Source organism: Meles meles, chromosome 6 (assembly GCF_922984935.1).
Source record: "Meles meles chromosome 6, mMelMel3.1 paternal haplotype, whole genome shotgun sequence".
NCBI classification, from domain to species: Eukaryota; Metazoa; Chordata; class Mammalia; order Carnivora; family Mustelidae; genus Meles; species Meles meles.
The window spans coordinates 17,820,119-17,835,650 of record NC_060071.1 but is presented as its reverse complement, the minus strand read 5'-3'; the positions used below and the strand labels follow the sequence as shown (position 1 = coordinate 17,835,650).

General features: G+C 37.8%; 1 protein-coding gene across 5 annotated transcripts in view; it reads right to left on the bottom strand.

Moving 5' to 3' along the window:
- LRRC28 (leucine rich repeat containing 28) overlaps positions 1–15,532 on the bottom strand; it is a 160,197-nt gene that overhangs the window by 139,945 nt on the left and 4,720 nt on the right. For all 5 annotated transcript variants that reach the window (XM_046008833.1, XM_046008837.1, XM_046008836.1 and 2 more), the window contains one exon: positions 1,640–1,680. In XM_046008833.1, coding sequence (XP_045864789.1) covers positions 1,640–1,680 — 41 coding nt within the window. The remainder of the gene's footprint in view (positions 1–1,639; positions 1,681–15,532) is intronic.

Below are 15,532 nucleotides of genomic sequence, written 5' to 3'. Positions count from 1 at the left end.
ATGCTTAGGAATAAACTTCAGAAATGTTCAAAACCTATATGAAAAAAACTGTAAAGAGCTTATAAAAACAAAAAGTAGACTTAAATAATGTTAAGACATCTTTCTTCTTGAAAATATACACTGAAGTATTTAGAGGTTAAAAAAAACATGATGCATGCAACACTCTTGAAAGCTTCAAAAAATATATATATATGTTACATATATACACACACACACATATATATACATATATTTTATATATCTATAGTGAAATTTAAAACTTGATAAAGCAAATAGGGTAGAAAAATCACCAAAGATGTTTAAATCTAATCAAGAGGGAAAAATCAGACAAACTAGACAAACACTAATTTAAAGACAATTGGGTATGTTTGTGGGGGGGGGTAATTTAAATATACAGTGTACATTAAATGATATTACTGAATTTATATTACCTTTTTTTTTTTGAAAGAGAGAGAGAAAGAGAGAGCATGAGCAGGGGGAGGGGCAGAGGGAGAGGGGGAGAGAGAGAATCTTAAGCAGGTTCCATGTCTGGTGTGGTGCCCTACACCGGGCTCAATCTCACAACCTTGAAATCATTACCTGAACCAAACCAAGAATGGGAAGCTTAACTGACCGAGCCACCCAGGTGTCCTGAATTAATATTACTTTTAATGTGTGATAATATAATTATGTGCAAGATTGCCCTTATTCTTAGAAGATACATACTAATATATTTAGGGGTAAAGTATCATAATGTCTGAAATTTGTGTGTGTGTGTGTGTGTGTGTGTGCACATGGGAGGACTGGAAAGGGAAGGAGGAAGGGAGATGATAGGAGACAGAAAGAAAAAGCAAATATGGCAAAATGTCAACTGGTTAAATTTAGGAGAAGCATATATGGGTATTGATTGTACTATGTTCTCGACTTTTCTGTTAGTTTGAAACTTTTCAAAATAAAAGGATGGTGGGGGGGAGTAGAAACTCCCAGCTTAAAGAGGGAGGTGCAATGTTAATTTTCCTTCCTTTACCTCTTGAAAATCATGCCAAATAATAAAGAGAACAATAAATAGCAATGAAAACTCCTCCTTCAACAAAATTAGGAGGGAGCTGGAAGGAAAGGGGAAGATTCTAAAAAATCCTCCTTACAGGTAAATCAATAGATACTTAAAGTTGATGCACCAAAAAACAAAGGTGTAAACACATTATTTAGCATTATGGAGGTAATCGTCAAAAGAACTAAAAAACAAACGAGGTACAGAGAACAGGGAAATAGGTTTTCACTCTGTATTTTAAACCTTTTATACTGTTGGACTGCTTATATCAAATAACAAATACATAGTAGTAGCAACAGCAATAAACTTTCCCAATTACACTGACTGTCCACAAGGATTCTGTGACCAAGAGGCTGCACCCAGAAAAAAAAAAAATCTTTCATAGTTTTAAAAAGTTTATCTTTACTACCTTAAGGTGAGATATTTAAAACACAACTTTAAATGGTAAAATACTTTAAAATATTATTGGGTTTAGCAGAACTACCTACACAAACACTATGACCATGATACCCCCAAAATAATAAATACATTAAAATGAGATAATCCTATTATTTCAAATAACTTATTTTCATTCTTGTTTTTTTAAAAAATTTGAATAAACAGACTCACAGTTCCACAAGGTTTGGAAGCTTCTGAGCAAGGTTTTCTGGCTGAAAATTAAAAACTCAGAATTAAATTTTATTTTTGAAAAATGTATAAACATTTCTAATGAGCTTAAACACAAAGTACTATCTTTTGGGAGGTGTAAATCTAGAGACAATCATGCAAAAATAAAGCAGGTCTGGGTTTTATGCTCAAATAGGCCATACTACAATTTAAACCTATAAATTTGAACACTTAAAATCAGTGTCTCTTGGAGAAACTAGAAACCTTGTATTCCACCACAGTCACGGGAGAAATTAAACTGTTCTTAACAAGACACACACGGGAAGAATGCCAGCTGACAACGGAGCCAGATACTGGGGTGACACAGCCATGGCACATCAAGGATCACCGGCAACTACCAGAATGGAGGAGAAAGGAAGGAAGAGATTCTTTCCCTCAGAGCTCTGAGAGGGAAACCACCCTGCCCACACCTTGACTTCAGAATTCCAGCTCCCAGAATTGTGAGAGAATAAATTTCTGTCGTTTTAAGCCACCTAGCCTATGTGGTTTGGTACAGCAGCCCTAGGAAACTAACATTCACCCTCCTAAACTCCCAAATCACGTGCCTTGGAAAAAAATCAGGGAAATCCCCAGGTGCCAGGAACCAAGACCTAACTAAGCTCAGGGTGAACAGAGGAAGCTGGAGTCCAGGATCCAGGGGAGTGGCGGACCCTGCCACAGGTCCTAAGGGGTGTGGTGCGACAAGAACAGCAAACGGGTCATGGGGAAGACAGATTGGGATGAACCTAGGTGCCTTACACAGTCAAAGTTTTGGAAGGACTGGCCCTTGTAAAGAGCAGAAACTCCCAACTCACAGAAATTTACGAAGGCTTCTCTCCACTAGAGGCACGGAGTAAAGGGAAAAGCTTCCTGCAAGTAACTGAAAGCCAGCCTGTCTGTCTGCCTGTCTGTCTGTCTGACTCTCTCTCACACACACACAGTTCAAATTTACACAAAGAGAGGAGTTGTTGAGACTAAAGGAGCACACTGAGTCAGAAGTAATATGTATCTCTATCTATATTTTATTCTAATTTATATTTATATTTTATCTCTATCTATATTTATATATCTATATTTTATATTTTATTTATATTAAATATAGATAGAGATACATATTACGCCCAAACATACGCCCAAACATATACGCCCAAACATACTGTAGGGTAGGTTAGATATCAACAACAAAGAATCAGGAATGCTTTTTTAGAAGTAATTAGGTATAGCTTGAGTCCTGAAGGACAAACATACATTTTCAGAGGTTGCTGTGAGGCAGGGAGGAAGCTCCGGTTAGCTTCCAGGCACAAGAAGCAACATACGAAAAGGTGGGAGAAGGAGGCATGTCTGGGAAACTGCAAATACAATCTCTTCTGCTTTCACTCCCTAACAGTACTCCTGAACAGACCTGATGTTTTCAAAAATCCTGTTACAAAAACAACTGTGTTAGAGGCCCCTGGGTGATTCAGTCGGTTAAGCCTCCAACTCTTGATTTTCACTCAGGTCATGATCTCAGGATTGTAAGATCGAGCCCGATGTAGGGTTCTGTGGGCATGGAGCCTGCTAGGTTCTCTCTCTCCCTCTGCCCCTTCCCCTTCTTAAAAAAATCATGTTTAATTGAAAAACGAAAGTGAAAACTAGACATTTATATTTGTAACAAAGTAATTTTTCATATAGGAACTTAGTAATAGTGATTATCACCAGGGAAAGGACTAGGTTGCTATTTTCCATCTACTTAGTGTTACTTGAATTTTTAACAGTGAGCATGTTATGTCTCATAATCAAAAAAGATTACATTAAGATATGTGATACCCACAGCTTAAACTGCTACATAACTGAGTAATCAATCATAATCAACCAATTTGGGTTCTAAAGAGAAAAATACCATTAGTTTGGTATATCTGGGCCATAGGGCACACAGGTCTATAATGATTTTGCAGAGAGTGGCATGAAAACAGATCATTAGAGCTTATATCTTATACTATGCGAAAACTTTTTTTAAAAATTCTGAACAAATAAAAATCCACTGGTTTTTTCAACAAGGAAATGACATCACTAATTTCAGGTGGCATACTGATGTATTTAAATTGCAACAGCACCCAAAGCTGCTTATATACACATACATCCTTGTCTTTCTATGATAGCCGAATATTGAATATGAATACTGTTATGAAGACAATGGATCATTTATTAGTACTCCTTTTTTATAAAATCACTTGTACTTAGTTTTCAAATGCTGATTCTTCTTCTTTTTTTTTTTTTAACATGTTTTAATAGCAACATATGCAATGAGATCCTTCAGGAAATGTCTTTCCTCAGATGTTACTCTTGGATCTATCCAAATCCTCAAAATGCTTCTTTTAGTATCGGTATCTTCTCTATTAAGGAGAATACACACTTCCATTTATGGGCATACATACAAAGCTTCCTAAGCAAAATAGGCAGCTAGGGATGGGGGAATGTGGGGGGGGGGGTTTACAAGGGGGGGTGGTTAATAAGAGGCTTAATAACAGCTGTTTCTCTGAAAAGGAAAGACTTATTCAGAAAAAAAAGCTTCATCTGTTTTATCTGCAACAATCAGTATCACACATCTGGCTGACTCAGGATCTGTGGTCATTCTTTCCAGATGCCTATTTGGTCCCATTAAACATTATTATAATCTTCCATGAGAACTTAGCTCTTTCGAGCTACACAGCTTCACACGCAATTAAGCACTGAATAATGTTTCTCCTGCTAATGGTACATTACCCTATCTTTATTAATGAGTGGATACACTGTGTTTTTATTTAAAAATAAGCAAGCTGACCTTCAGAAAACTGCAGTTCATTAGAATACTGGGTGGAAAAAAAAAAAAAAAAAAACCAACCCCTTATTAGTACCTGCCCAAAAAGCCTTGACAAATAAGCAGCCCATTGCATGGGCTGTGGCTGACACCTACTGGTAAGCATCCCTGAATTACTTCCTACTAGTTAAAAATTGTTGTCTAAATTAAGCCAAAATTCTCTTCACTAAAACCCACATTACACTTCACTAAATAATTTTTCTTTACAAATAATGTAAAAGTAAACTTCAGCAAGCACACTTAAACATAAAATTTACCTCTAATTTTGAATCAATGATGTTTTACTACAACCTTTTAAGGAAAACTGCCAACCCCCTTAAATGGAAACGTTTTTCAGTTATGTATCTTGGAACCAATACTTCACATACATTGCAAACACTAGGTTCAGTGATGTTCTCTAGTGGGCCTCGTGTACCAGTTACTTCCTTTTTCTTCTCTTTCTGGGCACCTGGTAGGACTGCATTTTTCCCTCCAAGCTGGGTACAGCTAAATGACTTACTTTGGTCAGTGAAATTATGTGGATGTGGGAGTCTTAAAGAGCCTGAACTGTAAGAACTAAAATGCACTTAATTCATGACTTTGAAAGGTGTCGTGACAAAAACTGGAAACGCAGTGAGTGTATTGTGCTGGTCTGTGAAAGAAATTTTTTTTCCTTCAGTACCAAAACTTAGTTAATTTTTTTAGTTAAAAAAATAAAATTTTGAAGTGAAATACAAAAAATTACATAAAGTTCCTAAGTTCATAGTGACCACATGACGGAAGCTTTGTCAGCCTTTGTCCCTGGCTATGGACACCATAAACCAGAGTCCCCAAGCAATATGAGAGTCATGCAGTGTGAGTAAAAGAAATAATTGTGCTGTTAAAAACCACTAGGATTGGGCGCCTGGGTGGCTCAGTGGATTAAGCCGCTGCCTTCGGCTCGGGTCATGATCTCAGGGTCCTGGGATCGAGCCCCGCATCGGGCTCTCTGCTCTGCGGGGAGCCTGCTTCCTCCTCTCTCTCTGCCTGCCTCTCTATCTACTTGTGATCTCTCTTTCTGTCAAATAAATAAATAAAATCTTTAAAAAAAAAAAAAAAAAAACAAAAAACAAAAAACCACTAGGATTCAGGGTTCAGCAAAACCTGCTCCATCCTCACCTCCAAAAACACATTTCAAAAAAGTCATGAATTAAATGAATTTTAGCTCTTACAGCACTTATAAAAAGTCAAATGAAGCTGGACCTTTACCTCACACTACATTCAAAAATTAATTAAAAATGGATTAGTGACTTAAATATAACCGCCCAAACCATAAAACTCATAGAAAAAAATATAGGGGAAAATCTTCATCATTGTGGATTTGGCAATAGATTCACAGATAGGACACCAAAGCATGAGGAACAGGAAAAAAACAGATACAATGGACTTCACCAAAGTTAAAAGCACTTTTGTGCACTAAAGGATACTATAAGAAAGTGAATTACAAGAAAGTGAAGACAACATTTAAAATGGGAGAAAATATTTATGAATCATGTATCTGTTCAAGGTCTAGCATCCAAATACATAAAGAACCCTTATTAAAAGACCACCAAACAACCCAATTTGAAAATGGGCAAAGGATGTGAATATTCTCTAAATATATACAAATGGCCGACAAGCACAGAAAGTGATGCCCAACATCATTAGCATGAGGGAAATGCAAATCCAAACAGCAGTCAGTATCATCTCACACCTAGCCACTTTAACCCACTGTAATAATAGTATTTAAAAACTGTAAAATAAAAGTGTTGGTGAAGCTATGGAGAGCTTTGGAAGCCTTGTACCTTGCTGGTAAAGTTGTTCAGCAGTTCCTCAAAAACTAGAATTACTGTATAATCCCACAATTCCACACCTAGGTATATACCCCAAAGAATTAAAAATGGGTACTCGAACATGTAATTGTAATCCATATTCATAGCTGCCCTGTTCACAGTAGCAAAACAGGTGGAAAGAGCCCAAACATCCATCTATGGATGAATGGGTAAATAAATCGTGGTATGCACATGAAACGGGTACTTACTGAGTCATAAAAAGTAATGAAGGACAGATATATACTACAATTTGGATGGACGCTGAGAACACTTTGCTAAGTGAAAAGAAGCCAGACACTGAAGGTCTCATATTGAATGGTCCCATTTATATGAACTATCCAGAATAAATAAATCCGTAACAACAGAACACGGACTGGTGGTTAGCAGGGCTGGGGTGTGCAAGGGAATAGAGAGAAATTGCTTAATGAGTAAGGGGTTTTAGTTTGCAGTGATGCTTAATGAGTAATTGCTTAGTGAGTAAGGGGTTTAGTTTGAAACTAGACAGAGGCAGTAGTTGTTCAACACTGTGAATGTACCACTGAATTGTGCGCTCTAAAATGGTTAATTTTACATTAAATTCATTTCACGTCAAAAATTATTATTATTTTTAAAGATTGTATTTATTTGAGAGAGAGCAAATCAGTAGAAGGGGCAGAGGGAGAAAGAGAAGCAGATTCCCTGCTGAGCAGGGACCCAGACGTGGGGCTCGATCCCAGGACAAGATCATGACCTGAGCCGAAGTCAATTAACCAACTGAGCCACCCAGGAGCCCCTTTATTTTTTTTTTTAATTAAAAAAGTGTTAATGAAGTTTTGGTATTGAAGGAAAAAAAGCACTTCATTTACAAACCATTACATTACTCAACAAGCATTCTAGTTGGATCCGTAATTTAATGTTTCCATGCAAGTACACTGGCATGAGTTAAGTACTAGATGCTTATATGGGAACAACTAAGGTAGACCTCTTTCACTGCCAAAAGCATAACCAGTTCCTCTTGTGTATCTCTTCTTTTTAATGTTTAGCATAGAGCAGTATGTCTCCACAGAGGAGTCAGACACTAACTAGTAGGCCAGTGGGAACAGAGAGATAACCAGCATACCCTTTCCTCTTCCATAGTTGTATAAAGGCTTCCTGGAGCCCTATTACCATTTTCTCCCTAATGTCCTTTACCATTTACCCAGCTGTCTCTTGGTTCACTTCCTATTAATTACTCATTTTCTTCTTTTTTAATTTCTCTCCAAACAAACTTTAAGTGGCCCAAAAAGGCACCAGTCTTGTCTTAAACCCTTGTCCTATTTCCTTGGTATTTCCTGGAAACAGAAAAACACAGTAGATTCTCAATACTTGCATCTGCCAGCATCACATCTCTGGTGGTTAATTTCTTCTTAAATGAGCAGCATGAAGGAATGGTATTACCTATGGTTTTCATTTGAATTATCCTATGAAGCATTATATACTTTTGGGGGGAGAGGGGGGTGTAGGGGGAAGGTGGGGTGCAAGAGAGAGAGAGAAGGGGTTGAGAAGAAAGGTGCTCGAGAGCATTAACAGCTCACCAACCCCTCTTGCTAAGAGCACTCCTAGCAAAGGCTGTGCAATCACTCATAGGTCAAGCACCACTCCAAGTTTATATACGCTTTGTAAGCTACTCCTGACATCCTGTTTCCCAGCAAAAAATCCAAGTGACTATGCTGTGCAAACAATGGGTAATGTATTCATAAGCAATACAAAAAAGATAATCCAAAACATATGTCAGAGTTTTATGGGAAAATACTAGTTATTTGGAAATGTGAGCATAATGTCTTTAGTTATTTGTTTTAATGCATCCAAAAAGAAAGCAATGAAAAATCTGCAGCAAATATCCAAATTTCTCAGAGTATCTCTCCCAAAATAACGTTTAATGAACCGAGTTCATTAAAACAACAATTCCACTGGAAATTCACAGAGTGCTTGAATACAAAGCACTACAAATATTAACAAAGCCACTTCAAAGGGGAAAGAAGGGGAAAAAATGAGGTACAGAGAATTTTTCAATAGTGGACAAATTATGTTGTTTCTGAAGTTGTCTTTGAGGTGCCTAAAAAGAACCTTGAGATAATTTTTCTTCCCTGCTTTGCACTACAAATATGCAGCACTAACTATAGTCACAATTGGACTTCCAAGACAAAAATGATAAAAATGACATTATTGATTTTATTTCTTTTCCAGTTTTTATTCGAATTCCATTTAGTTAACATACACTGTAATATTAGTTTCAGATGCAGAATTGCAGTGATTATGGGGGCCTTGCACCCCAGCAGTGGCTGAATCTGGAAGGGTCCAACAAGTTACAGAAAAACAAGGAGCCCCTTATGTTGGCATTCAAAGTGAACCAAACAAACAAAAACAAAACTTAATCCTCTCCCAAATTTTTCGGCCACACTTGTTGTCCGGATGCTCTTTTACCATTTCCTTACTGCTTTCCCTTTAAGATGTTCTGATGTTCATTTAATCCAGATCCTACTGTTACCAAATTCCAAGGGGGTAGAGGGCACAGCTGTGTAACTTTCCCAGGCATGGACGGACCCCTTTCACCCTCAACCCAGCCACCAGCTGCAGGAGCCACCAATGTCAGCACAACATAAGGGCAGGCAGGCAACCCCATCACTGTAAGTCAAGTATCTAGACTCACTGATTAATACAACTTGAGAGCTGCCTAAGATCTTACTGGTACTATATGCCAACAATCTCATTCTTAGGGTAAGATTTTATTTATTCATTTGAGGGTAGGGCACAAGCAGGGAGGAGGGGCAGAGGGAGAGGGAATGCAGACTCACTGCTGAGCAGGGTAAGCTCAATTCTAGGACCCTGGGATCATGACTTGAGCTGAAGGCAGATGCTTGACTGAGCTGCCCAGGCCCTTAGTAATCTCATAATAATTGATTTTTAATTGTAAAAGTATTTAGTGAAAAAAATATAAACCAAACTTAATAGCACCTTCTCTTTTTACTTCTACATACTTAAGTAAGGCTCTTTCTCTTCCAGTCCCCACTTTCTTGCCTGCCCCCCATCCACAGCTATAATCACTGTAAGATTGACCTAAGCCCTTTTTAATACCTTAGCTTATTGCCTATAAAGTAGGGATAATAATAGTGCCTGCTTCACAGGATTGTCTTGAGGATTAATTAACTTAATACATGTAAATTACTTAAGACAGTGCCTGGAACTTACTAAAGACTCAAATGATATTATCATTTTATCAGATTTTAACCAATCCCATAATGATGAATATTGAGGTTTTCACAGTTTTCATTCTATCCAATGCTGTGATGAACAGATGTTCATCACAGCATTGGATAGATGTCCAATTGGATTGATGTCCAATTGGACTGGATAAATGTCCAATTGGATTGGATAGATGTCCAATTGGATTGGATAAATGTCACTTGACATTTATTCCATTGTGTAAATTCTTACAAGTGAAAAATGCTGATTTAACACGTATTTATGCAAAATGTTGTCAGATGTGGTCAAACCACCCGCCAAAAACATTCAGCCACCTCCACTCCGTCTGATAGTGTGTGAAAGGATCTTCTTAGTCTTCCACATCAAGTAGCTTCAATACTAGATACTAGTTTTTGCCAATCTAATAGGAAAGGATGATCAATGTTTTACCTTCTATTGGAAGTTAAAACATCTTTTTCTGTTCTATCTATATTCTTCTATAATTTGTCCATTTATATTTTATAGGGAAGGTCAAGAATGCCTTCTCCCCGGTCAACAGGAAACACTTCTGTGCCTTATGCCCCATTCCAATTCAGGAATATGAACAGACCTCTTCTTCCCTTCAACCCCAGGATATCACTCTTAAGTTAAATTCTGTATTGTTGCATAGATTAACTGATTAATCAAGATCCATCTGCTCTTATCGCTCAGACATAAGCCAAATTTCCCTCTTTCATTAAAATTTAGACGTCTCTTTCTTGTCCATTCATATTTATAAGTAAAACTGGCAACGGGTGAGAGTTCCATTAGTATGTGGGTAGGTCACCCTTTCATGGCCCCAGGAAAACCTGCCTACTGTCCTCATTATGTGCTTTTGTTTCCACACTGAGATTTCTTTTTTTCCCCCCTCAAGTCTCCTGTGGCCTTTTATTTTATAAACGAAAAAAACTGAAGTCCAAGGAGGTTAAGCACATGGAACCTGGGGGTCTGTTAATCTCCTGATACTGGGTTTGGCTACCGAACGCTGAAACAACCCCTTTGAGGACTGTAGTCCTCAAATGCTCCCACTGCTAATTCCCTCCCTTCATGAACTCCCAGGTTAGGAGGCAGAACTGGTGATTGCTGCTTCCAAACTATTCTCCAACAATTAGAAAGACTCCAGCTTCTTCTGGTGGGGGAAATGAGGGGGAACAGAGGTAGGCTTCACCTCAGCCTCCTTCATCCTGCACGCTCATATCCAGACCTTACCGGAAACTTCTCCACCACTGAAATCTCTCTCCACAACCACTTGTCCCATCCCCCTAGATGGCTTACCCAGTCATGCCCAATACAATTCTTCAACGTCAGTGGGTCTATTGGCCCTTCTCTTTTCTCCCTGTTTATTCACTCCTCCTTTCCTTCTTTGCCTCCAATCCAGCTCACATTCCCTACCCCGTCCTCCATGTCCCCAGACATTCCTGCCAAATTCCTGAACCTTAGTTCCTCTGCACTTGCACTGTATCCACCTGGAAAAAACCTAAGCCTGCAGGCAGGCACCAGTCCACCTTCTTCCTACCTCCAACAGTTGGGTACTGCAGGAGAAAATCCCCTCAAGAAGCAGATGGTTCCACCATAAGCCTAGCAACAGACAGCTTGCTGGCTAATGCCAACAATCCTACTATCTTTCTCTAGTCAAACCACCATGTGACTCTTCCCAACAATCATTTCAAAGCTGCATTCTCTACACATCTTCAGTCCCCAAGCAGATGGCCTTGCCAGGCAGAATGTAGAATTCTCATGTCAGCTGCACTCAGTTAGTGGCTTTCTATTCCACTCTGTGGTTTCCTAGACCACCCAGACAGCTCCTTGGAAGGGAAGGAGGTATGGATTGAACAAGACTCTTGCCCATCCCATCTCCTAAAGAAGAATAATTTCAGTTTCATCTATTATTTAGTGAACTTTCTGAATAAATGGTTCTGCTAAAAGGAGTGAGAAAACATTCACTAGATCTACACATCCCACCTACGTGGGGGTTGGTATAGAGAGCACAGAAGGAGAGCTGCTCTGGCTGAAGTGAGGACACACTGCTGCTCCATCTCCCCATAACTCCCCACCTCAGCCCTCTTTAGGAACCCTCAGTTCCTCAGTTCTCAGGCACTGAAGAACAAAAAACAAACAAACAAAAAAGCCCACTGCTCTCGGCAAAACAGGCACCTAGACTTGTCCTCTGAACCTTCTGCCATTGACTCCTACTTCATACTTTCCCTTCGGCTTGGGATGTGAACAAATGAAAATTCCATGAGAATTCCGTAAGAATTTGTTCCAAATAAGAGCCTTGAAGAGTATTGGGTACAGAGCAAATACTCACTAAATACATGTTGAATGAATACTTTTCCTCCTAAACTCCTGCCAATGTCATTCCTCAGTGTCAATGTAAATAGCATCTTCTTCAAAAATTCTCCCATAACCCTGCTACACAGAATTAGATTATAGGTTCTACAAATGTTGGGCAGAACACCAGGCACAGGGATGCAGAATTTAAGAGTCCTTGACCTTGAAGGCTCTCAGTCTGGAACACTTATGCCTGTATTAATAATCCTTACCTTAATCTACTTCATATTCATTTATCTACTCATCAAGAACTATGTGACTAACTATCACATGACAAACACATAACCTATATTTCTTACTGTAAATATCTTCTAACTTCCACAAATGTGAGACTTCACAATTCTTAAGATAAATGTTAGGAACCAAAATCATGTTTCCCAACTACTACTTATTCACCTATTAATTACATAATTGAATTCTTATATAAATTGACTCATGTCAAAAAAAAGTTTTAAGTGGCACCTAGGTGGTTCAGTTGGTTACACATGGATTTTTTAAATACAGTATAATTACAGCTATATTTTTCTTCTTTATGCATTGCTTTTTTAAAAAACATTATTTATTTATCTGAGAAAGAAAGAGTGTGTGCACGAGAGTGCATGGGGGTATCAGGGAAGAGCAGAGGGAGAGAATCTTAAGCAGACTCCCTGCTGAGCATGGAGCCCACATGGGGCTTGATCTCATGATGCTGAGATCATGACCTGAGTTGAATGCAAGAGTCGATGCTCAACTGACTGAGCCACCCAGGTGCCCCCTTAATAACATTTTCTTTTCTCTAGTTTACTGTATAGTAATGTAATACATGTAACAAGCAAACCATGTATTAATCAACTGTTATGTTATCAGCAAGGCTCCTGGTCAACAGTAGGCTATTAGAAGATAAGTTCTGGGGTAGTCAAAAGTTAAACGTCGATTTTTGACTGAGCATGAGGTCAGCACCCCTAACCCTGGCATTGTTCAAGGGTCAACTGTACTGATAAAAAAGTACTTTAAAATGGGGTGCCTGGGTGGCACAGTTGATTAAGCATTTGACTCCTGGTTCCAGCTCAACCTTGGTCTTGGGGTCATGAGATCAAGCCTGGCATTGGGCTCGGGGTCAGTCTGCTTTAAATTTTCCTTTCCTCACTCTCTACCCTTCCTACTTGTGATCGCTCTAAAATAGATAAATCTTTTTTTAAGTACTTTAAAATGTAAAATGTGCCTACCATTGACCCATTAATCCCACTTTTAAGACTTGACCGTACACACAAACACACATATACAAATGAGGATGTATATGTACCTCCTGGCCTAGAGGTTAGTGGAATGAGAATACCATGAAGTAAAGAGAAATCCACAAAGAAATATATATAGTGTGATTCTATTCTGTTGTTTAAAAAGGGGATAAAGTATATAATTACATAAATACAAGTAAAGCAGGATAAGGACACAACCAAACTATTAACATTAGTTACTCCACAGTATATAACTGGCTGAAGAGATGACTACCTTCCATAAGTTCCTCTACGTTCACTGATATTAGGGCATGTATCATTTTTGTAATTAAAATATGAGTTTAGTCTTCCAAATGCATAAAAAAAGCTGTTGCTGTGTTTTAGTTTTAATGCAGCATTCCCCAAATTCAGAGTATTTAATATACAATCATCCTCCAAAATATAAACCACTGCCCTATACCAAGCACCTTGACGGGGGAAAGGAAGAAGGGCAGAGGTATGCATCATTGACTTCTCTTTTAACAGAAAGGCTTCATAGAGTGAGGGATGGGGAGACAAGGGAGGGGGACTGTTGAGGAGAAAGGATTTAAACACAATAAAACAGTGTTAATAAATAAATAATAAAACGGTGTGAAAATGGAAATTACTGGCAGATTCCCAAGCTTCCTACAAAAAAAAAAAGGTCAATGAACTCATAATGGTATTAAGATACCATCTGTTTCCAATGACATGTTTTGTTTTGTTTTTCCTTTGGACAGTATTATAGCTGTAAGTCCAATTCCACATACCAAATCTAACATAGGAAATATACCTTATCAATAACACCAGCAAACATCCTCAAAGCCTGAAGTGAGTTTAGAGCACTCTAGGATAAGTATTACTTCATCTGCTTTCAAAAACCTGTGTGTTAAGCCAGCCCTAGACTACACTGGTTTTCAGTACCATCTGGGAATGGAATGGCCACTACAATCCCGACTACCCTGATCTCTGTATAGCACTCTACAATTTAAAAGCTCTTTGATGCACATGAATCAAATGTTCCAGCTCATTAAAAGGCATTCAAATAAAACACATACGCCTATCATTGTAAACATATGCAACAATTTAATCTTTGATGAACAAAAGAGCAGTAAAGTAGGAACTTGAAAAGTATGCTTATAAGCCATTATGAATATTGGTTCCAACTGTACAGTAGATACCTAAATATTTTCATAAACTGAAAACTGCAGCTGAGGAACCGCCACAAAACCAAAAGCACACTGTAACTTTCAGAAATGAAGGTCAATTTCTTTGAACAAACTCTGCTCCAGAGGACTTTTTGACTAATAGTCAAGAAGTAATCCTCTCCTCTCACAACTTTTCCTTTGTACATCAATAACAAACACAGGAAAATCTGGGCTATAATCCTTGACAAATTATTTCTACAACACTTCTTCCTCAAAGTGGGGTAAAAACACTTGGTAAGTATGGTTTCACCTTATGCAATGATGATTTCACAAAAAGGATTACTATAATTATGCTATTAAAGTCTGATCACTAAGATAATTAAAAACTTTAAAAAAACCTAAGTAGACGCTCAAAATAACATATAAGCCAAAATGCCAAACACTATAAATGAAAGACGCATTTCCATTTACTGTCAGATACAGCAAAGATAAACATATTTTACGTTCTCTATTCATTGGAGGTATTTTAGACAGATTAAATAAAACTTTTCCACAAAACACTCCATTTAAATGAAGCCAGTAAGGCATACTTTCAAATAGGCAAAATGGTTGAATGTAGAAAAGGGGATGAAAAATAGGTCTGCTCACAAAGAAATAAGACATCATAAAATGTGTAAGAATAAGAATTCAAATGTAAGACTCAAACAAGGTTGAGTGATAACCAGAAAAGGCCACATAAAGCACATACCTTTAAAACAGAGACTAAATTTTACAATAAGAGTAGGAATAAGAAGCCAGAGTAACACATTCTCCTAAGAAAATTTTTAAACAGTTTTTAAAATCTGATATGTAATAAAACTTAATATGTAATGAATTATATAATAAAGCCCTACATGTAATAAAAAAATAAGGTTATAATGATAACTATCTGCTTATTCTTACAACACAAAGAGTGAATCAAATGTTGTCTCTACAGCAAAAATTTTTTCAACAAACTGGATGATAGTCCAATTCAGCATTATTTGATTTTCACAATGCAGTTGCAAAGATTTTTTTGGTTTGGGAGGATACTTTTGTTATGTTCTTCCCCCCAAAAGAAAGGCTGTATCAAGCTTCCCAAATGCATGTTTTAATATTTTAATCTTCAAATCATCTCTTTTTCAATGCAACTCAAGGTCATTCATCTTTGTTGGCCTTTCTCTTCTTTACTTTTTAATTGGTCCAATGGATATGGTAACATC